General features: G+C 38.1%; 1 protein-coding gene across 1 annotated transcript; it reads right to left on the reverse strand.

Moving 5' to 3' along the window:
- Positions 1-4,275: 4,275 nt before the first annotated feature.
- On the reverse strand, positions 4,276-23,285 carry CHRNA6 (cholinergic receptor nicotinic alpha 6 subunit). Its single transcript, XM_049772719.1, is given in 13 exon segments — positions 4,276-4,406; positions 4,409-4,481; positions 7,205-7,249; positions 7,251-7,306; positions 7,309-7,513; positions 7,515-7,564; positions 7,567-7,692; positions 7,695-7,931; positions 7,934-7,979; positions 7,982-8,047; positions 8,189-8,323; positions 10,233-10,318; positions 23,240-23,285. Coding segments are annotated over 13 exon segments (1,302 nt in total).
- Between the last annotated feature and the right edge of the window lie 276 nt (positions 23,286-23,561).

Raw genomic sequence — 23,561 nt, forward strand, 5'->3', positions numbered from 1 at the left:
TTTCTTTCTTTCTTTCTTTCCGTTCTTTTCTTTCTTTCTCTTTCTTTCTCTTCCTTCCTTCCTTTCTTTCTTTTTCTTTCTTTCTCTTTCTTTTTCTTTGTCTGTCTTTTTCTTTCTTTCCTTCTTTCTTTCCTTTCTTTCTTTCTCTTTCTTTCTTTCTTTCTTTCTTTTTCTTTCTTTCTTTCTTTTTCTTTTTCTTTCTTTCTCGTCTTTCTTTCTTTCTCTTCTTTCTTTCTTTTTCTTTCTTTCTTTCTTTCTTCCTTTCTTCCTTCCTTCCTTCCTTCCTTCCTTTCTTTCTTTCTTTCTTTCTTCTTTCTTCTTTCTTTCTTTCTTTCTTTCTTTCTTTCTTTCTTTCTTTCTTCTTTCTTTCTTTCTTTCTTTCTTTCTTTCTTTCTTTCTTTCTTTCTTTCTTTCTTTCTTTCTTTCTTTCTTTCTTTCTTTCTTTCTTTCTTTCTTTCTTTCTTTCTTTCTTTCTTTCTTTCTTTCTTTCTTTCTTTCTTTCTTTCTTTCTTCTCCCAAACACTGTTCTAAGAAGGCACTTCAGAAAGCACTAAGTGCTTTCTTGAGTATTTTCTATCTTTTATTTCTTCTGCATTTAAAATGAAATTTGGAGGAGGTGAAAAAAATAAAAAAAGAGACAAATCAAGCAGTATTTTTATATTAAAATATTTTTTAAATCTAAACCTATAATCTGTATGTGGCAACTGAAGCTCTAAATATATTGCCAAAGGTGGTACCATAGCATAAGAAACGTGTTAATATAATCAGTTTAATAACTGTGAATAATCTTGATTTGGAAGATTAATGGATGCTCGGACACAGATGAAGATTACAAAGTTGATTCTGTTGGCAGTAAAATTGCTAATTTATTGATTAACAAAAATGAATGATGAGGTGAATCTTGAACTTAATGATGAACCAGTGTTCAGTTTAAGAAAATGGGAAAATGGAGTCCATTTTAAAATGATAATTGTTCTTTAAAGCTAACTATTTACCATCCCCTACACATTTATATGCATTAGAAACCATTGTGAATCTTACTGTAAAACACAGCATATCAGTCAATAAAAATTTTAATCCTCTCTCTACATATCAATTTATGCAGAGCTTTCACAATTGTTAAATCATAAAATTGTATATCTCTTTGGAGAAATATAATCTGCTTTATCATTACATACAGTAGAAGGAGAGGATTGGCAAGAATATATTGGGATGAAAAGCAAGGAAGGATTTCCTGATTCAAATTCCTGGTGGAATTATGTATTCAAAAGCAAATCACTGTTCTTCCTTTTTTGAGAACACTATTGACTTTAACTCATGACTTACCTTTACTTCACTTATTAGTTTTCTAGGTAAATGGCATTACTAATCTTACAAAAAAAAAGTTTTAAATCTAATTTTGTTTTACATTTTGAAAAACATCCCATGAAATTCTTTTCACTCCCAAGCCTCTTTCTGGAACCAGTCACAACCACAGCAAAGGTCAAACATTTATATATGCAGCTTAAATTTTATTATAACTAAGTAGGAGACAATGAAAAATTTCACATATGAGGAAAGATGAACATTTATATATCATAGTAATCTGAAGGCAATAAATATCAAAGATAATTATAGAAAATTCTTTTTGGTGGTTTGTTTGCTTTTGCCACACCTGGAATGCTCAGAGGTTACTTTTGTCTCTATGCTCAGGAATCATGCCAGCTGGTACTCAGGGGACCTTACAGGATACCCAGATTGAACCCAGGTCAGCCACGTGCAAAGAAAACTGTTCTACACACTGTTCTATCTCTCCAGCTCTGTAAATTCATTTTTATTTCAAATACATAGCAAGAAAAATCTGTGGGCAAAACCTGCCAGCCAATTATTAGTGTTAATATTAATCCCTGGATTCAAGTGAGTACAGACTCCTTCTTCCTACTCCATAGTAAACTTATTGTTAACTCATTCCAATAATATATAGCAAAGTTATAAAAACATATACCCAATGTCTGCTTTTATAGTGAAGAAAAATAGTTTTTATTGAAATTAAGAGAGAGGTACATGTTCAAGACAGAATATAAGCTTTTCTAGAGTGGAAATAAAAAGAATAGCTTTTGGGAGAAGGTAATATACAGTTTCTACAAATTGTTTTGTCCTGGATATAACTGTCTCTTTTTTACTCAAGATGGCAACAAAATTTTAGTGAAATTAAAAATAGCATTTCTTTGGTTCGTAACCACACTCCTCAGTTTGAAAAAGCTGCCCAAGTATAGACATGACCCTTGAAAGCTGAGAGGGTGGGTGACCACTGCTTTGGGAAACAGAAGATCCAGTCAGACTAAAAAGATGCAGGATCCAAATGGAATTGGAGAAAGAAGAAAAATTGAGAATATTAGTTCAGGCAACCTTCTAAATCGCTCTGTGGGAGAGGTACTGGCACCAATACCTATTAGTAGGTAAAGATCTATGGTGAAGATCATCTAACATCTTCTACTCTCTGGGTAAAAGAAATGTGGAAGGTGCAATCTACCATATTTTTTTTATCAGGAAGAATGCTTTTGTCACAAAGAGGTACTTTAAGAATATGTGTCAACAAGTTCTCTTACATATGCTTTCACAGATCTGTGCACCAAATGAACACCAAGAGTATTCTCACTGTTTATTGGCGGCCTCAGGGACATGTTATTAGGGACAAATGCACACTGACTATTTAGCATCCTTAGCCTGGGCCACAACTAATAGCGTTCAGGGGCTGTTCCTGCGTCTGTGCTCAGAAATCTCTTCTGGCAGGCTCGGGGGGCCATATGTGATACTAGGGATCAAACCCTGGTTCATGCCGGGTCAGCAACATGCAAGGCAAACGCCCTACAGCTGTGCTATCACTCTGGCTCCAGAATTTTTGTTTGTTTTTGAGTCACTCCCAGCAGTGCTCAGAGGTTACTCCTGACTCTGCATTCAGAAATCACTTCAGGCTCAGGGGACTATATGGGTTGCTGGAAATCCAAAGAGGATCCATCCAAGGTTGGCACGTGCAGGCAAACGCCCCAGAATCCAATTTTAATGTAACTTTTTGGCCCTTTCTCATCACTAAAACTGATCCAGACTCTACAGTGGAAAAAAATACTGATAAGAAGTCTGTATTTGGACTTTATACAAGGAAAAAGCCTTAACCCTGTATATGATCTCTGCAGCCCATTAAATGTCTTGTTTCTGTATCTAACAAAATAAAAATAAATTAAAACTCCTACAAGGCTGGAGATATAGCTCAGAAAGTATACACTTTCCCTGTGTATAGATTTATCTGTTGCAACCCGGATTCAAACCCCTAGCACAATGTATGGTCCCTGAGCACAGCCAGAAATCACTTTTAAGCATAGAATCAGGAATAGCTAGCTTCTCAACATCACAGATTTTCTCTTTCCCCCACTTGTTAAAACAAAACACTACAACTCAACAATGACAATTAACCAAAAGAATATTGATCTTTAGAATAGACAAAAATCTTAAACTAGAAGAGTGTAATTAGGAATATTATCCAAGGGTAAGTTTAGAGCATGTTTTTTTCTGAGAAACATGCCTTTTTTCTCTCAAAGGAAAAGATGAGGTTATTTCCCCTGTATCTAGTGAAATTTCCTCCCTTTCTCTTCTTGATACCTAGTGGTTACAACTATCTAAAAACTCTATACATGTACATTATTGAATTGACTTTATTTGCTGATTCTTCTGGCTCTGTTTGATTATTCATCCACCCCAGGAAAAATCCAGAGAGGTGGAAGATTTTCCCTGTGACCTAAAAACATATGCCCTGACAACTTTAAGTCAAACTTAAACTATATTAACAAAAATGAGTTTATTCAGGAATAGTCAGTTAAATGCATGCTATTAAAATAAGACCAGCAGGACATTTCAGGAAACCATAAAACCAAAAAATATTTAAAGATATGATATAATTTAAAAGCACCAATCCTGCTACCAGCTCAGGACAAAGGCTGGAACCAATCAAAGATAACCAACAAGCTTAATTAAATTGAGAGACTAATAAAACCATTAAAGCTTGGGGCTAAAGCAATAGCACAAAGAGCAGGTAGAGTGTTTGCCTTGCACACCACCAACCCTAGTTCGATTACTGGCATCCCAAATGATCTCCCTAAAGCCTGCCAGAAATAGCCCCCTAAGTATCATCTATTATTACTAGTACTATTAGTGATAGGGCTTCATGCATATTCCAGCATTCCAACCCCACTCCTCTCCAATAAAATTCTTCTTTCCTCCATTGTCTGGGTGTCTTCTCCCCTAAACCAACTCCATCATTTTTTGCCTATGACAGACAGAAGCAATATTATGTTTGTAAGTTTCTGAACATAAAATCCTTAAGATTTTACTGTGATTTTCCAGTAGTGGCTGTAGAAATAAACATGTAGTTTCAAACATACAATTATAAATATCTAAAGAAAGACACTATCCACTACCATGGCCACATTTTCCCAGTCATCTTATACCTAAAAAGCAAACAAAAATTCAAATCTTTTTTTAAAAAAAAATTAAAACAATAGAAAATAACTTGTTGGGGCCGGAGAGATAGCATGGAGGTAAGGCGTTTGCCTTTCATGCAGGAGGTCATCGGTTCGAATCCCGGCGTCCCATATGGTCCCCCGTGCCTGCCAGGAACAATTTCTGAGCCTGGAGCCAGGAATAATCCCTGAGCACTGCCGGGTGTGACCCAAAAACCACAAAAAAAAAAAAAAAATAACTTGTTTAATAAATAAGCTACTTTTTAAATAAATAAGCTATCTTTTTTAAAGATAAATTTCTGGCAATATTAAGGCAAATGTTGGTAGTTTCATTATCTCATGTCTCCTAAATATTACATGAAGAACTGTTGTCCACTACTTTATTCCTCAAGTAGTTACTAAGGACATGGGATTTCTTGCAACTTTTCTAAGTGCAAGAAAAATTCCCAAGAGTGTTGGACGTGGGGTAAAATGGAGGAATAGCAATCAATAATTGGCTACTCCAGGAACCCCCAATAAGGCTGGTTGTGAAGAGGTGACTGTGTATATCATATTCATCTGGTTCCTAATCCCTAATTTTTTGCAAATTTTATGCTTATTGTGTCCTGAGAGGCCTATTGATCCTGAGTCAATCACAACATTTGGTTGTATTTCCCTGATAATAAATGATGAAATACATTTTTCTATATGCCTATTAGCTATTCGTATGTCTTCCTTGAGCAATTTTCTGTTCATAATCACTGACTTTTTTAGATAAAGTTGCTTGTTATTGTTTGTGTTTGTTTGTTTGGTTGGTTTTTGGGGGTTTTTTTTGTTTGTTTTTGTTTTAGTTTTTTTGGGGGGGTTACACCCGGCGGTGCTCAGGGGTTACTCCTGGTTGTCTGCTCAGAAATAGCTCCTGGCAGGCACGGGGGACCATATGGGACACCGGGATTCAAACCAACCACCTTTGGTCCTGGATCGGCTGCTTACAAGGCAAACGCCGCTGTGCTATCTCTCCGGGCCCTGGTTTTTGGTTTTTGGGTCACACCTGGCAGCGCTCAGGGGTTACTCCTGGCTCTATGCTCAGAAATCGCTCCTGGCAGGCTCAGGGGACCATATGGGATACTGGGATTTGAACCACCGACCTTCTGCATGCAAGGCTAACGTCTTACCTCCATGCTATCTCTCTGGCCCCATGCTTGTTATTGTTGTTGAACTTTGAGAGTGACATATATCTTGGATATTATCTTTTTAATTTTGTATGAAGTGAAAATATCAGTGGGATGTTTTATTTCCAACCTCATTTATTTCACAGCATGGATGCTTTTTAATTTGTTGTAGTACTATTTGTTTACCTTTCCTTTTGTTTTCTTTGCCAATCAGATTATTTTTATTGAAGTCAAGATCGTGGGGACTCCTTTGTTTTTCTTAATAAATATTATAGATGTTTTTTTTATTTTCTTTTGTTTTTGGGTCACACCTGCAGCACTCAGGGGTTACTCCTGGCTCTATGCTCAGAAATTGCTCCTGGCAGTCTAGGGGGACCATATGGGATGCCAGGATTCGAACTACAGTCCTTCTGCATGCAAGGTAAATGCCCTACTTATATGCTATCTCTCCGGCCCCTAGAAATGGTTTTATAACAAGGTCTTTGATCCACTTTTAATAAAGCTATATTTATAAGGCAAAAAACTCACAACATTTGCCTATATTTTAGGAAAATGCCATGATGTAAGGAGTCCTTGGTCTCACTTGTCCCATGATGCATTTCCTTTCCCTCTCTGTGACATACAGTTACAGGATCTTCCCTATTACTGATAGGGGGTACTTTGGGTTTCACAATACTCTTTCACTGTGAGACACAGACAATAAAAGTTGCAATGAGGCCCAACTCAGATACATGCACAGTTTCAGATAGCCTCAGTTCGTCACCATAGTAGCTTGGGAAACTGGCATGATTCTTTTAAGCTCTCTTTGGAGGATGTAAGAAGTCCATGTTGCTATGGCTAGACATTGAAGAAAAGTAGAATGTGTTGATAGTCTAAAAATATCTCTGAGATTAATTCAACCATTACCTTAATCCCTCTCAAGGAGAATCAGTGTGGTGGAAACTGGGAAAGGTTCATGCCCTCCCTCTTTCCACTACCCCCAGGCTTCAAATTAGCTCTAGAATTATCTTCCTTTTTCATCTTCCATCCATTTTCATCTTCCAGTCTGTCTGTATTTCTTAGGCTGTGGTTCTTGGTTTCATTAACCACACTTATCCTGCTTGTTTTTTAAGTCAGAAATTACTTGCATTTACACTTCTTGAGGTGAAAATTTTACTTGAAGTTGCACCTTATTCTATCCCACTCCCAGGCCAGACTGCCTATAAGAGCATAATAGCTCAAATTAACACTCTTGTAAAGAGTGGCCAGAAAGCTCTGAGCATCTTTATAGTATGTTGCAAGTATTGAAACCAGAAAATATGGGCCCGGAGAGATAGCACAGCGGCGTTTGCCTTGCAAGCAGCCGATTCAGGACCAAAGGTGGTTGGAATCCCAGTGTCCCATATGGTCCCCCATGCCTGCCAGGAGCTATTTCTGAGCAGACAGCCAGGAGTAACCCCTGAGCACCGCCGGATGTGACCCAAAAACCAAAAATAAATAAATAAATAAATAAATAAATAAATAAATAAATAAATAAATAAATAAATAAATAAAAATAAACCAGAAGATATATGCATTTACCTTCTTTTTCTCATTTTGGCATTTCATACTTTCTGCTATGAATTGAAACACTATTAATCACATCTTTAATTTCAGATAAATGCTCCAAATTTTTAGTAACCCTGTAAAGGCTGACAATCTTCTCTTGCTGGTGGCAAGCTTACTTAATTTATGACAATGGCAGCATTCTTTCAGAAGTTTGGGCTCTCTGTACTTTTCAGATTTGACTTTGGCTGCCTTAACGGAAGTGTCCTTGGGAGACTTACCCAAATCTGTGTCCCTCTGCTTGTCCAGAGACTTTCTTCTCAACAGTATCTCAGGGTAGTTTCTAGACGAAAGCCATCTTCACCCATTTGGACATTGTATGAGTGGTGGGAATCAATGGTGTATGTTCAATACAAATACAGTCACTATAATGGAGAGAGTAACAAAGATCATGGTGAGCAATAGATTGTCCCCAACCAGTAGGATCACAAGAGATGTGGATGAGATTGTTTCTGTGATTAAGGGCAAAACACAGTTAAATAAAGCAGAACTTACATGCAAAGTATCACTTTTCCTTCACAGTCAGAAGGAATATCAAAGACCAACACAGTTATAAATGAAATTAAAAAAATGATTAAATAAATGGCAGATGACATTGGCAATCTTCTAATGTAAAAAGAATAGGTTATATCTGTGTTTATCTCTTCACAACAGTTGTATTTTATGTCATGTTTCTAGCCAAAAGCATCAACTATTTCCCATTACTGTTCTCCCAAAATTCATTCATACCTACTTTAGAATCAATTATTATATAAGATTAATTTCAGCTTTATCATATGTCCAGAAACCAAATTTTAGGGGACAATTTTTTAATAATAACTTTATTTAAACACCTTGATTACAAATATAATTGTGATTAGGTTTCAGTCATGTAAAGAACACCCCCCTTCACCAGTGCAACATTCCCACCACCAATATCCCAAATTTCCCTCCACCTCACCCCACCTCCACTTAGGGAACAATTTTGATAGTCAAAGGGTAAAGGGTAATAAACATAGGACAGGAACACTTGAATGCAGCTGGTGGAGTCCAGGTTATCATACCATCCTATTTCAAAGGAGTATTTCTTTTGCCTTCAAGTTAGAAGTCACCAAGGTCACTACAAAGTAAATCAGATTTATTAATCATCTCCTCCTTTGCTAAAAGTAAGCCGTTAACAAAGAAAATGTTGAGTTAGCCGGCATGAGGTTTGGGGAGACCCCATGTGGAAGGCCTTCTCCCTAACTTGGGTGCACTGGGATCTTGATAGGCCCCAGCCGTCCCCTCTTCTGCCCCAGCCTCCAGGCCTTCCCTGGGTTCCAGCCCAGGCGGCCAGAAATGGTGGGTCCTAACTTGGGGTGTGCTGAGATTTGCTCGGTTGCACTAAATCTGTCACTGTCAATTTCTGACCAGTCTACATGTAGAAAACTGCACAGGGGCTAGTGCCCCCACGCGCACTGCATGTATTAAGAGTATTCCCTATCCTTATGTTATGTTTTGTGTATCCAGAATGTCCATTTTGTATTCTGCCCTTTCCCACACCCCTACAAAGCTCATTTTTACTCCTTAACTCTCTCACCCCCCAAAATCACTGACCCACATTACTCTTTTTAACTTCAGTACTGCACAATCCTAATCACAGACCAAAGCCGTGCATTGTGTGTAACAACCCCCAACTATTTCAAAATGGACATGTATTTCTTTTGAATATTTTATGTGTTTTTTCTCTGACAGCTATAAGTCTTACTAAATATTCTCTTATACAGTGATGATTCTAACCACTTTTTATCTTCTCTTTGTGAGCTGTTCAATAAGGAATTTTGGTGAAAGAGTCCCCCAGTTTAATGCTGTTGATTGAACCATGTCATGGGGATTGTTGGACTTGTTCTTAAGGCCCCCATATGCGCCAATAACGCCACATGGCATTGTTCCTTTTTTGCATAGACACATTAAAATGGGAAAACACTATACATACAAATAAGATCTTATCTAATAGAGATTGGAACACACAAATCTTGTAGTGCAAAGGGACCTTACACCCTGAACACTGACATAACGACCTGGCACAGGCCTCAGAAGAATGGGCATTTTCCATTCACCCCTGAACCAGGGAAGCCAACCATGAAACATCCAAATTTGTCTATAACATCACCTGAAAGCAATCCTCTACCACGGAAGACCCTACCACTGCTCAGACATCAACCTGCTCAAAAGAGACTTCCCTTAACACTGAGAAGACTTAACAACAACAACGACCTGCTTACAGGACAGCTCTCTTCATTGCCCTTTAATTGTGAGGTGAAACGAGAGGACGCTCCACATCCTGACTTCAATGTAGGATATGCAGATTTCAGGATCTTTAATACAGAAATATGATACTAACAACAGAGACTATGTGAAAAATAAAAGTGTGTTGGTACTACAATGTCTTGGATTAGATGATCTAGCTTGCCTGGAGCCTAGAGTTGGTCTTATGCCAGGAAACTTCAGGGGTAGGGTCTCTTTGTGTTTAGGCCAAGGTTATTCCTTTCCATGCCCCTCATATTTTGGTGGGCCTATGCAAACAACAATTGCCACTCTAACACCGTTTTTACTGTGCTCCTTTGACTCTAATCCTTTAAAAAAAAAACACTTAAACTTTTGAAGTTAACTTAAACTAATATGCATGTACATGGAAATGTAAAAAATACTATGCCTCTAATGTCTAAGGAGTTACATAAGTTTTATGGCTTTAGATTGCCTTGTCTGCTGCTAAGAAATATTATAATGTATTACAATCTGGGACTTGAGGGACAAAGTAATTGTACATGGATTCTGTTTTATTTATCTAATGTTCTTTGGCTGAAAGTTCAAAGTTAAGATATCAGCAAGGGGATTTATATTCTGAGAATTATGTTATGGTTGATTGTTCTTCCACTGTAACTTTACCTTGTCCTCTTTCTTTGCATATTTGTTTTCATAATTAAAAATAAAATATTAAAAAAAAAACAAAGAAAATGTTGAAAAGAGACTATGGTTATTAGATACAATTGTTATAAAGAACAATGTCAAGCCTCCAAATTTTATCTGCAGGAACACAGCTCTGGTAGTACTTAGAACTTACTCCTGGATCTGTGATCAGGGATCACTCTTGTGACTATATGCAATGCCAGGAATCCACCTGGTATTGGACTTGTGCAAGTCAAGTGCCTTAACCACTCACTATATATTCTCTCTTTGGTCAAACCCTAGGTCAACAAATAAATTTTCATGGTTTCCTATTGATGGAGTAAAGGAAAGATATGTTCCTTATCTATTTTAGGGAGCATCATCTTGTGTGTCTCTTTTGGGAAAACAGATTAGTTAACATATTCTACATTAAAGGATTTGGGTTCCAATTTTAAATAGACACATTTCTGGAGCAGCAGCAATAGAATCTTTGAGTTTGAGAATAGAAAGGCCAAAATGGTTACATTTTACAAGTTTTGTCATTTCATACATATTATAGGTTGTCAAGAATACTGGGTCAAGGGCCAGAGAGATAGCACCATGGTAGGGCATTTGCCCTTATGCAGCCAATTCAGGACGGGTGGTGGTTCAAATCCTGGCATCACATATGGTCCCCTGTGTCTGCCAGGGGTAATTTCTGAGCTCAGAGCCAGAAGTAATTCCTGAGTTTTAGCAGGTGTGACCCCCCCCAAAAAAAAGTACTGTCAGGGACTTTGTCCTGTATTCCTGAAAGAAGGCAATGGACATGCTCCCCTAAAATATTATCTCTTCCTAAAAACTTTATGTTCAAGGTCATTCTTCATGGAAGCAAATATATTCCCATAAGAGTTTTTGGTGGTTTTTGGTTTTTGTTTTCCCCACCTGCCTCCTAGTTTTTGGTGTTTTAAGGTCAATTGAGGGCCTCAATTAGCTGCTAGGAGGCCTTCACCAGGAAGCTAGTGATCTTGCTTTCTCTCTTCACTATATTACACTGTACCCTCAGAGTTCATTATTGAGTGGCAATGGTGCTCCCCAGGGATTTCTGGTGCTCTGAAGAACACATGCTACCTAACAAACCAATTATTATGCCTATATTATGCCTATATCTGACCAAGTAGACTTCAGAGAAAACAATTACTAAAGAGAAAAGAGGGGAACCGGAGGGATAGCATGGAGGTAAGGGATTTGCCTTGCATGCAGAAGGACAGTGGTTCAAATCCCGGCATCCCATATGGTTCCCCAAGCCTGCCAGGAGCTATTTCTGAGCATAGAACCAGGAATAACCCCTGAGCACTGCTGAGTGTAACCCAAAAACGACAAGAGAAAGAGAGAGAGAGAGAGAGAGAGAGAGAGAGAGAGAGAGAGAGAGAGAGAGAGAGAGAGAAGAGACATTAAACACATGATGAGTAGTAAAACTGCCATAAAGATAAAACTGGCTAGCATCAGCAAGAGTTTCAAAATAGTTAAAACAAAAACTTGAGCTGAAAAAAGAAAAAGGCAAATATTCAGTTATGGGGGAGGATTTCAACACCCCCTTTCAATAATCAATAGGATATCTGAAAAAACATCTTCAAAAATGTATATGTGAACAATATAAGAAACCAGCAAACTCTCATTGACATAACCGAACAGTAAAAAACACTTTAGAATTCATTTTTAAACATTCATGAATATTACCAACATAGACAATAAACCTCACTATGTGCCAGAATGATTAGGGTGCTTACCTTGCACATGGCTTTGTAATCTCATACATATTCAACCCCCAACTTTATATATGATCTCCCAAGTCTGACCGGGAGTGGTCCTTGAGAGCAGGATCAGGAATGATTATTGAGCATTTCTGGCTGTGACCACAAAGAAAACAAAACCTCAAAAAATCTAAAATAGGGCCCGGAGAGATAGCACAGCGGTGTTTGCCTTGCAAGCAGCCGATCCAGGACCAAAGGTGGTTGGTTCGAATCCCGGTGTCCCATATGGTTCCCCGTGCCTGCCAGGAGCTATTTCTGAGCAGACAGCCAGGAGTAACCCCTGAGCACCGCCGGGTGTGACCCAAAACCTAAAAAAAAAAAAAAAAAAAAAATCTAAAATAGGGGCTGAAGCAGTGGCACAGGCAGTAGGGTGTTTACTTTGCACAAGCTAACCTATGATGGACTGCAGTTTGATCCCCAGTGTCCCATATGGTCCCCCAAGCCAGGAGTGATTTCTGAGCATATAGCCAGGTGCATCACCAGATGTGGCCCAAAAACTAAAATAATGTCAGTCATATGGTGTGTTCTCTGATAGAAAATGAGTTTGAAACCAAAAAGAATAACATAATGAAATTAGAAATCAATAACAAAAGATAACAGGGAAAGATCTAACTCATGGAAATTAACTTCCAAGTAATTTTTAAAATTATACTGAATGAAACAAAAGTATACATATCAAAACTTGAAGATTCATTTAAAAACCAGCTCTGATGGGTTGGACCAATAATATAACATACAATAGGTAGGGCTCTTGCCTCAGATGTGACCTCTCTGGGTTCAATCTTTGGAATTCCATATGGTTTCCAGAGCCCAAACAGAGTGTCCCTGAGAGCAGTGCCAGGAGTATGCCCAGAGTACCACTGGACATGACCCTCACCCCCCCAATAATCAGCACTGAGAAAAAAATTACATGAATGTTGAATTGCATATTAATGATGAATTATTGAGTCCTGGATGGAGCTGGATGGATGGAGAGTGATGGTGAGGTCTTTCTCTGCCAACCTGGGGCCAGGCACCTACAGTTCTTTCCAGCCAGAGGGTATACAGGTTCAGGGTAGCATCGAGGAAATGATCCACAGCAGTTATGAAGTTTCAGGAGACATGAAGCTTCATTAGTTAAAAGCCTTAACCACAATGCGTGGCTTCTAGGCTAACCTTTTAAGCAACCCCTTAAGCTGCCCTGAATTTAATTCTGAATCTGCCATCTCTCCACGCTGCCTACTTCTGCAGAGCCTTCTTGCTGAATCCCTTTACACTCCTCAGGCAGCCCCTTAGTTACCTTCCATTGACCCCTCCCAGATGTGGGCAGGTCTGGCCATCAGGTAAAATTAGCATTTAGTCTAGGGTGGGGTGACATGTGAAAATTGAAGGAAGTTCTTAAATCAATAATTTAAGTTTCTACCCCAAGAAATTAGAAAAAGAAGCACAAAATATAAGCCAAAACAAGAATCATCATAAAGGGAAAGTTTATATAAAGGCAAAATAAGTAAGATTAAGGAGTGCTGATAGTTCCAAAGGCTGGTTCCCAAGACTGCTTTGCATAGGTGAAGTCTGAATTTGATCCCTAGTGGAACATATCCTTGAATGTCACTAAGAGTGACTCCTGAGCATCAAACTAAAAATAGCTCTAAGCATGGCTGGGTCTGATTTAAAAAAAGAAAATTGAGGAGGCAAAAGACAATAAAGGAAATTAGGGTCCAAGAGATAGGACAATGGGTAGGTTGCTTGCCTTCCCCGCAAGCAATCTGGGGTTTGATCCCTGACATTCCATATGATCTCTTGAGCACTACCAGGAGGGATTTCATGAGTACAGAGTAAGGAGTAACTCCTGGACATTGCTGTGTGTGACCCCCCCCAAAAAAAAAAACAATGAAATTCTAAGTTGACTATATAAAAACAACAAATTTATAAAAACCTCTAAAGATATAAAATAACAAAAGAGAAAAGAAAGAGCTCTCAACTCTGAACCTTAAAAGCAATCATATAAACAATCATATAAAGGGCCCCCAAAATGTGGTCCAGTGGTAGAGTCCTGCATGCGAGAGAACCTAAGGCAAATTAGATCTCTGACACCACCACATATCACTGTGATCACATGATCACTGTGTGATCCCAGCCACAGCAACCTAGTGTGTAAACAATACAAGTTGATCCCATCACCACCATAACAATAATATCAAAACTATCAAAACAATCCAGTTAGAAAGGGCAAAAAGGAATCCTATTTTACCATAGAGGAAATACAGATAGCATATCTGTATGTGGAAAGATGTTCTATATCAATAGAAATTTGGGAAACACAAAATAGAACCAAATTAGAAAGGCTAAAATTAAATATGATGATATTTGAGCTTATCATGGTAACATGAAGAGGGTAGTGTCATGGAAGACTATGAGATAGGGTAAAGCGTATAGTATTGATGGTTATATGCATGAAACCCTGTCACTAATGGTATTGTAAATGATGGTGTCTCAAATAAAAAGATTTTAAATAAAAATGATGACAATAAATAAATAATGGTTAAAAAGGTTTAAATAGCAAATGATTTAAATAAAAAATACTGTGGGGACATTGATAAGATAACATACTGTTGGTATTAATATCACTATGTCAACAACTTTAAAAATATATTAGAAGGAACTGGAGCAATAACAAAGTGGGTAAGGCATTTGTCTTGAACCTGGTCAACCCAGGTTCCATCACCAGCATTCATATGGTCCCCCAAGCCTACCAGGAGTAATTTCTGAGCGCAGACCTAGGAGTAACCCCTGAGCACCACCAGGTGTGGCCCCCAAATATAAAACAAACAAACAAAAATTATATTGACAGTTTTTTTTCTAAATGAAACATGAAGCCACCTTATGACCCAGAAACTATAGTATTGATATATGATTAACAAACATCTGTACAAAAGTGTTCATAGAAGCATTTTTTTTGTAATAGACAAAAACCAGAATGACTCCAAATGTTCTGCAGTCAATGAATGATTAAGCAATCTGTAATGCAGCAACCTATTGATTTATGCAACTATTTGGGATGAGTCTCTTAGGTGGGAGGAAAATACCCAAGGTTACATACTATAGAATTTTATTTATATAAAACATTTTTTCAAATGACCAAATCTTAGAAATGGAAGTAGTTGCTATTGGGGAAACTGGGCAAAGAACACAAGAGATCTCTTTACTGCTTTTTACAACTGCATGTGAATCTGCAATTTTATCAATAAATAAAATTCTAATTGGAAAATCTACATTTTACAAATTTTCTTTTTATTTTTAGCTTCAGTCTATAAACAAAATGGGAAACAGATGTGAATGGAGCTTCTAGGCAAACTTGTTAAGGAAAGCACAGATGGTTGATTGCTTTATCTTGCTTCTTGCCAAGAATGTGACATGAGTGAAAAATACAGCAGTTACTTTAGATTCTAAGGCAATACTGAAGGAAAAAATCACATGTAAAATTAATAAAAGACAAAAGGAACATGTGCCACTGTTACTTATGTTGAACATGACAGTCCAAGTGAACAGCAAAGCATACTCACTGCTTGCTCTGATCAACTAACACCACAAAGTTAGTGTAAAGTTTTGTCCTACTGGACTTCAGTTTTTTTTTACATAAGAAAGAATTAACTGGTTTTCTTGAGTTCTTTTATTTTAATCTCCGATAAAAGTCACATGTTTAAATTTGTATTCACAGTCCCTTACTCATCAGCCTCAGAACAATTTCCTGAAAGGGTTATAATTGTCTATGGATTTGAGAGATGATGTATTCTGAGGTGGTCATCAGATTGTCACAGACATTAGGTAAAACTCAGTTTGGTTCTCCATTTACAACAACTCAATGCAAGCTTGGCTTCCAACATTGTAGGTGCCCAGTAATAAGCCCTTTGAGGGAGTGGTGAAAGAGATCAGAATAGGTAAATAGTATTTATTAAATGAATGGGTGGGTCCAATAAAGTTAGAGAAAGTATATGTTATTGTTTTCTTTTTGATCCTATATTTACCAGCAGATAGACACATTCAGTCCAGGCCCAAAACATCAGCCTAGTCCATGGTGAATAACAGAATGGAATTGACCCTCACTTCATATCTGAAATAAGACCTTTCCCCAAGTACACTTGGAGAGCTACTACTATTTCCCCTGTGACCATCTGGGAGGACTACATGCTCTCTCCCCAATCTTGGGCTAGACTGATACGAAGAAAATGGCTCCATTCATTTGTGCACGACTAGAGAAACTCTCTAACACCCTCTCTGGTTGTGCTTCAGACTTCCTTTATTTCCTCAGCATACTATTTTTGGTGGTCCAGACACTGTGGCCCAAGCTAGCTCGGGTCTCCCCAACTTAACATACTACTTTACCCAGAAGCTATTCTATGTTAGAATTCCAGATTCTTCTTTCCCTTCTTCTACCAACTAGTATGTGAATATTATTCATAAGGAAAAGGGGTATGGATGTGATATAGTTCAAGTAGTGGAGTCCAAGTCTAGCCTGTGCCAAGTGCTATATTCATTATCTAGCACGCAGCCCTCCAAGCTCAGCTACCGTATTTATTCGAGTATAACGCGTACCCATGTATAATGGGCACCCTTAATTTTCTATTAAAATCGGTATAAAATTTTGTTTCACACCAAGCATTGTAATTGACAAAAAGCGTTGTTGAACACGTGCGGCCATGATCAAAATCATTTATTGACAATGTAAACTGGTATAAACACAATACCGAAATAACATGACCAGTAACAATATTTATTTACAATGCTTCCAAGTCAGATTCATCATCAGATACATTAAAGAGTTGTTCCCATTCTTCTCGAGTTAATTTCTCATAGGTGTCCCAGTTGGCAGGAGCATCTGTTTCTCCAGTTTCTTTGCTTTCTTCTGAGTCTGAATTCCACAGCAGGTCGTCTTCTGTGCTGTTTATTGGATTGCTGATGCCTGTCTTAAAAAAACTCTTGATGATCATTTCTTTTCGTATGTCTTCGCCTGCGCCCTCGTTGGACCCGACCGGCCGCCACTGCCACCCCACCCCAGCTCTCGTTTATAACGCGCACCCAAACTTTGATTTCTTTTTTTTTTTTTTTTGGCAGGAAGTTTGCGCGTTATACTCAAATAAATACGGTAGGAATACCCTGGTGGCCTTGAGCACTACACTGAACCAAACTGAGACTACATCATTAAGCTAAGCATCACTAGGATAACCCCAGGTACCCCAAGTACTGCTGTATGGAGCCCTTGCTTAAAAAAAAGAAGAAACTTAAGTCGTCTCCTTGAATATACTAGCAATTAATTAAAATGAGGCCTCAGAATTCCAGCTGTTTTGGTTTTTTTTTTTTTTTTTTCAGAATTAGATAAAACTTTATCAGAAAAAAGGGCTGAAGTGGTGGTGCAGAGAGGTAAGGCATCTGCCTTGCCTGGGCTAGCCTAGAAATGACCGCGGTTCAATCCCCCCAAACCCCCCAGCATCCCATATGGTTCCCTAAGCCAGGAGCGATTTCTGAGCACATAGCTAGGAGTAACCCCTGAGCGTCACAGGATGTGGCCCAAAAAAACAAAAAACAAAAAACTTTATCAGAAAAGTGATTGGATTTCTTTCTTACAAAATCTAGAGCAATTATTTAAATCAATAATTTTTCCATGAAGTAAAATTTATAATTTTGATCAATGCTGACTTAAATCACAGATCCGTCTTTTTCGATCATGCAGTCATGGGAAAGCTACTTAATAACTACACAATGATTTGGGACACTGGTGGTGAGAATATTGCACTGGTGAAGGGGGTGTTCTTTACATGATTGAAACCCAACTACAATCATATTTGTAATCAAGATATTAAAGATATTAATAAAAATAACTACACAATGAATTAATCTCCTTTGTATACTCCTTTGCAAAGTTTCATTTCATTAAGTGATTCCAAAAGCATCCCAAGAAAACAGTGCCTACCATAAATAGTATCAATGGACAAATATTTCTTATTGGTGAATGGCTTTGTAGATATAGTACTCAAACTTGATCATTTGTATATTTAAATTTCTCTTATTTACCATGCATAACATCTCTGCTCTGACTTCTCAGGGTTGGGGATCTTCCCAGACACTTGGTGAATGTATGGCACTTACCACGTTAGCCAGCTGTGTGATGGCTATTTTACAGTGCACCATGACAGTATCAGAAACATTTTCCACAGGGCTGATGAGTTGATTATAAAGAGAAAATAGTCTGTAGAAGTCTCTCCTTTGATGTACAGCCTGTATAGCCAAAAGGAGGCAAGAGTTTAGAGAATAAGAGTGGATACTGGCAGGTAGGAAGTTCTGGACACTTCCCCACCAAAGGACAAGACCAACTGGGGTGTCCAACCCTACTGAGCATCACTTAAGCATCCTTTACTAATGCCCATTTCACCTGCTGTCTACAAGCCACCACTGTACAATAGAGACACAAGTACAAATGCCTACATCTTAGCACTGTTGTGATGCCAAATACAGTAATGTTGGTAAGGGCAGTTATTATTTTTTTACTTTGTTTGTTTGGTTGGTTTTTGGGCCACACCCGGTGACACTCAGGGGTTCCTCCTGGCTATGAGTTCAGAAATCGCTCCTGGCTTGGGGGACCATATGGGTCGCCGGAGGATCCAACGGCCCACCTTCCTAGGTCAGCTGTTTGTAAGGCAAACGCCCTACCGCTGCACCACCGCTCCGATCCCCAGAGTTGGTTTTTCAAGATAAATCATTTGGGGCTGGAGCCATGGTACAACATGTTGGATACTTGCTTTGTCAGCATTCCATATGGTCACCTGAATCCACTGGGAATATTTCCTGAGCACAGAGCCTGGAGTGACCCATGAGCAGTGCTATGCATGGCATCCAGTGAGTATCAGGGCTCGCTCCTGGCTCTAAACTCAGGAATTACCCTGTTTAGTTTAGTTTATGGAGGGACCATAAGTGATGATGGGGACCAAACCCAGGTATTATTTCTCTGGGCACTAATTTTTTAAATTCAAAATCAGCTCAAAAAGTAATAAAGTTTTAGACAATATTGAGCAATATTTCTTTGTAATTTTCCAAGAATGCCTTAAAAGTTAGTTATCTTCATTTGACTACTTCATTTCATTAACATACCCCTCTGTGCTTTTTGTTTCAAATTCAAATTTAATACCTACCTATTCTAGCAATTTCACAAATGACACATATCCTTAAAAAAAAATCAGGAATTTTTCAGAAATTTTAGAAAAAATGAACTTTCTTATCTTTCTTCTAGATCATAAATATGACCAAAACTATGGATTTACTATCTCTCTCCACAAGCTATATGACTTCTGGATCCTGAGTAGAAAATAACTATAGGTAGTTTCATAGTTTCCTAGTATCAGTCCCCAATCTCTTCCAACATTTTTGTTTCCAATAATGTTCCAATGTGCTAATGATTTAGGAAAATGACACTTTTTAGGGAATATAATTAGTTGCCTTCCATTTTTAAAAAATATTCCGGATAAAGGAGAAATATTCCCTTCCTTGGGCCAGAAAGATAGTATGGAGATAAGGCATTTGCCTTGCATGCAGAAGGATGGTCATTCGAATCCCTGCATCCCATATGACCCCTTGAACCTTCCAAGAGCGATTTCTGAGCATAGAGCCAGGAGTAACCCCTGAGCGCTGCTGGGTGTGACACAAAAATAAACAAACAAAAAAATTCCTTCCCTTACTCTTTCTCCTCTTCTGTGTTATTGCTGTTATTGATATTGTTATTGCAATGACTGGAGGGTGCTTGCCTAAGGAAGTGCATCATTTTGTGGTGCTTTTGCTCACTGAAGTTTGCACTCCTTTAGCTGTGGCGCTTGCACATGTACTCTTGGTTGATTTACTTAATTTATGGCTCTGCTCACTGGACGTTGCTGTGGTTGTCAAACACATCCGTGCCAGGGATCATACTTCCCAGCCATGGCATTCACATTTCTTTTTAGTTGTCATGCAATGCCTTCTAGGAGTCACACCTAGAAGTGTGTGGTGCTTACTCCTGGCTGCAATGACAGTGTAGCTTCAGGGGTCAAAGAAAGCAAATTTGCCAGGCTCAAACAGCAACTGCAAAGATCATGCTTGGGATCATATGAGACAAGGAGACTTTGAATACAAGATCATACACTGACAAGGTAGGGGTGCTCCACATCACTGTACCCTATTTGGAGGTTTTTTGAGGGGAAAACATACTAGTTAATGTGAAACTTTTAATACTGGTAATAATTTAGGACTTGCCTTCCTTGTTGCTAAATTAAAATTATTGCTTCACTATGCTCAAAAAAAAAAGGAAGACTACATGACATGGTTATGTCAAATTGATTATTCAAACAACTATAAAGTTTAAGGGGATTTTTATCTTGAAACTGTATGAATCCATGTATTTTTTTTAACCTTTCTCCATTTGTCAGTTTTCTTTAAAGTCAAAACAAGAAAACTCTTTTAGTTATTCCTAAGGAAATGTAAAGGAAATAGCCCACTTTAAAATATATATTAGTTATAAACCCATTGCACCAAAAACATTATCAATAATTTAATGATTCTGCATGCTTGGTTTTTTTTTCTTTTTTAAACCCCTGTGTCTAAGTCTCACAAGTTCACTGTGCCTGTCCATAAGCAGTATTTCACATCTGCTCTACTTGACATTTCCCACACAGGAAAAATGAAAAAACAGTAGGGTTCAGTAGGCTTCCAATTAAGTATTAATTTTAGACCTCAAAAGAACTTTTTATAAATATCTTATGAGAGGCTCAAGTTAACCCTACAATACTCAGCTTTGTCCACCTAAATTTTAAGAAAAAGGAACAGTCCTAGAACCAGGACTGAGGTAGAAAAGTATAAGAAAGTCTAAACTAAAATGAGAAAGTTAAGATATTGAATTACTATTATAATTAAGCACTTTCTATAGGCTAACCACCATATTATCCCCTATTTGTTCTCTTAACAATCTCAGAATTGAAACTCAATTTTCCAAGTGGGGATTTTTATACTTAGGAAGGTTAAATAACTCACTCAAAGGTTGTAATAGATGGTAAATGGCTGCGCTAGGGTTCTAAGTTACAAGGGTGCTCATAATAGATCGTTTTCTCTCACAGATAATCTCTCCATATCCCCAACTGCAGTTGTCCTTTGTGAGTTGGAATGATAAAGTTTGTTACTTAAGAAAATGATCTATTGGGGCCGGAGAGGTGGTGCTAGAGGTAAGGTGTCTGCCTTGCAAGCACTAGCCAAGGAAGGACCGCGGTTCGATCCCCCGGTGTCCCATATGGTCCCCCCAAGCCAGAGGCGATTCTGAGAGCTTAGCCAGGAGTAACCCCTAAGCATCAAACAGGTGTGGCCCAAAAACCAAAAAGGAAAATATTGATCTATTAATTTTTGGTTTTGGTTTTGACTTTTGTGTCACACCCAGCAGCGCTCAGGGGTTACTCCTGGCTCTAAGCTCAGAAATCATTCCTGGCAGGCTCGGGGAACCATATAGGACGTCGGGATTCCAACCACCATCCTGCATGCAAGGCAAACTCCTTGCTTCCATGCTATCTCTCTGGCCCCAGATCGATTGAATTTTTATACAAAATATGGCTACAAATATATCTGTCTTACAGGTTATTTTCCTAAATATGCAAGGCTATCTGAGTATGAAAAAAATTGCCAATGATTTTAAATACTTGGTTTGGTCAACTGAGACTGTATATTATCTAAGAGAAAGAAATGCTAGGGCTCACCTGCCAGGAAATATTAGATATAAATTGGAATGACTTTGCACAGACATATTAGCCTTCATGCAGTTTTGGGAAAGGAGGTCAGACAGACATCAAGGTTTATGACAGGCTGAGCCTAGAGCTTGGGGTAGAGAACTGGCAAGTGGCCCTGGGATTCTGAAAAATCCAGGTTTAGATCCAGTACTAGTGGTCCCTCCCTCACCTGGGATGGGAGGGCTGATGGACCAGATGATACGACTGGAAATGTACTGGGCCTAGAACTTGGGGAGAGGATTTGTGAGTGTCCCCTGCAATCCCAGATAACCCAAGTTCAGACCCATGACTATCCAGCTTTTTTTTAAAGAGCTATTTGCTTGAAGAATTGTCCTCCAACCTTGAGTCTGTGTTTGCTCTGATTATTATAATGTGTTTCTTGTATGTAACAAAATGTTGAATTCAATTTTCTTTATTTGCTTTTTTTTTTATTTTCGCAGTCCCCCACTACCACAAATTCAATTTTCTGATCCATTTTGTCACTCTCTGTCTATTTATTTTTTTGTTACATCACAGAATTTATTAATGGCAAGACCCATTAAGATGTCATAAATCAAAATTGTACCATCACAGTCTACTTTATGAAGCTCCACCAGTATGAGATCGTGATTGATTATTCTGAAGTCACAAAGGACATTCTGAGACAGAAATTATGATGTTATTATTCATGGTAGTGAATCACAGATTCTATTTATGATGCACAATATCTATGAGGCCATAATTCATAGTTGTGATGTCACAATAAACATTATTGTGCACAACACTATAGGTCATAATTCATGGTTGTGATGTCACAGTGTACTTTATGATGAGGCAATAATTTTGACCTACTATGAGGTCAAAATTCATAAATGTTGTGACATCACAGAATACTTTTATGATTCGGGTTTACTATGGGATCATCATTCAAAAATTCATTCATGATGGACACCAACTCTAAGGCCATAATTCATAGTTGTGACATCACAATTGACATTACGATACTCCTCCACTCTCTGGTCATAATTTCTGCTTCTGATGCACTGCAACTATGAGGTTAAAATTCAGGATAGTGATGTCCCTGTGATCTATATGAACTCCATTATGAGGTCATAATTTAGCACAAGATTTCATTTATGTATCACAACACCTATGAGGTCATATTTCATAGTTGTGACGTCACAATGAACACTATGATGCACACCACTATGAGGTCATAATTTGTGATTGTGATGACACAATGTACATAATGATGCACAAAATGTGATGTCATGATTTATGATTGTGAGTCACAGTATACTTCATGTTATGGCACAATGATGAGGTCATAATTTATGATTGTGAATTCACAATGGACATTATGATGCAAAATACTCTCAGTCATAATTCATGGGTGTGACCTCACAGGATTCATTTATGTTGCTCCACCACTATGAGGTCATAATTCATAGTTGTGGCATCACAGTGAACATTATGATGCACACTAGTATGAGCTCACAATTCAAGTCTGTGTCATCATTATAGACATTATGGGCAGATCACTATGAGGCCATATTTTATGGACTCACAATGGACATTATAATGTGCCACCACTGTGACATCGTAATTCACCATTGTGACATCACAATATATATTATGCTGCACACCGCTATGAGGGCATAATTCATAATTATGACATCACAACGGACATTTTGATGTGCACTCTATGAGGTCATAAGTCATGGTTGTGATGTCACTGAACCCTTTATGATGCACCATAATTATGAGGTATTATATTGTGATTGTGACATCACAATGGACAATAAAATGAGCCATCACTCTGACATCATAATTGATTGTTTTGATGTCACAATGGAAAATATGTTGTGCACCACATAAGGCCACAATTCA

This window comes from Suncus etruscus, chromosome 4 (assembly GCF_024139225.1).
Source record: "Suncus etruscus isolate mSunEtr1 chromosome 4, mSunEtr1.pri.cur, whole genome shotgun sequence".
Lineage (NCBI taxonomy): Eukaryota > Metazoa > Chordata > Mammalia > Eulipotyphla > Soricidae > Suncus > Suncus etruscus.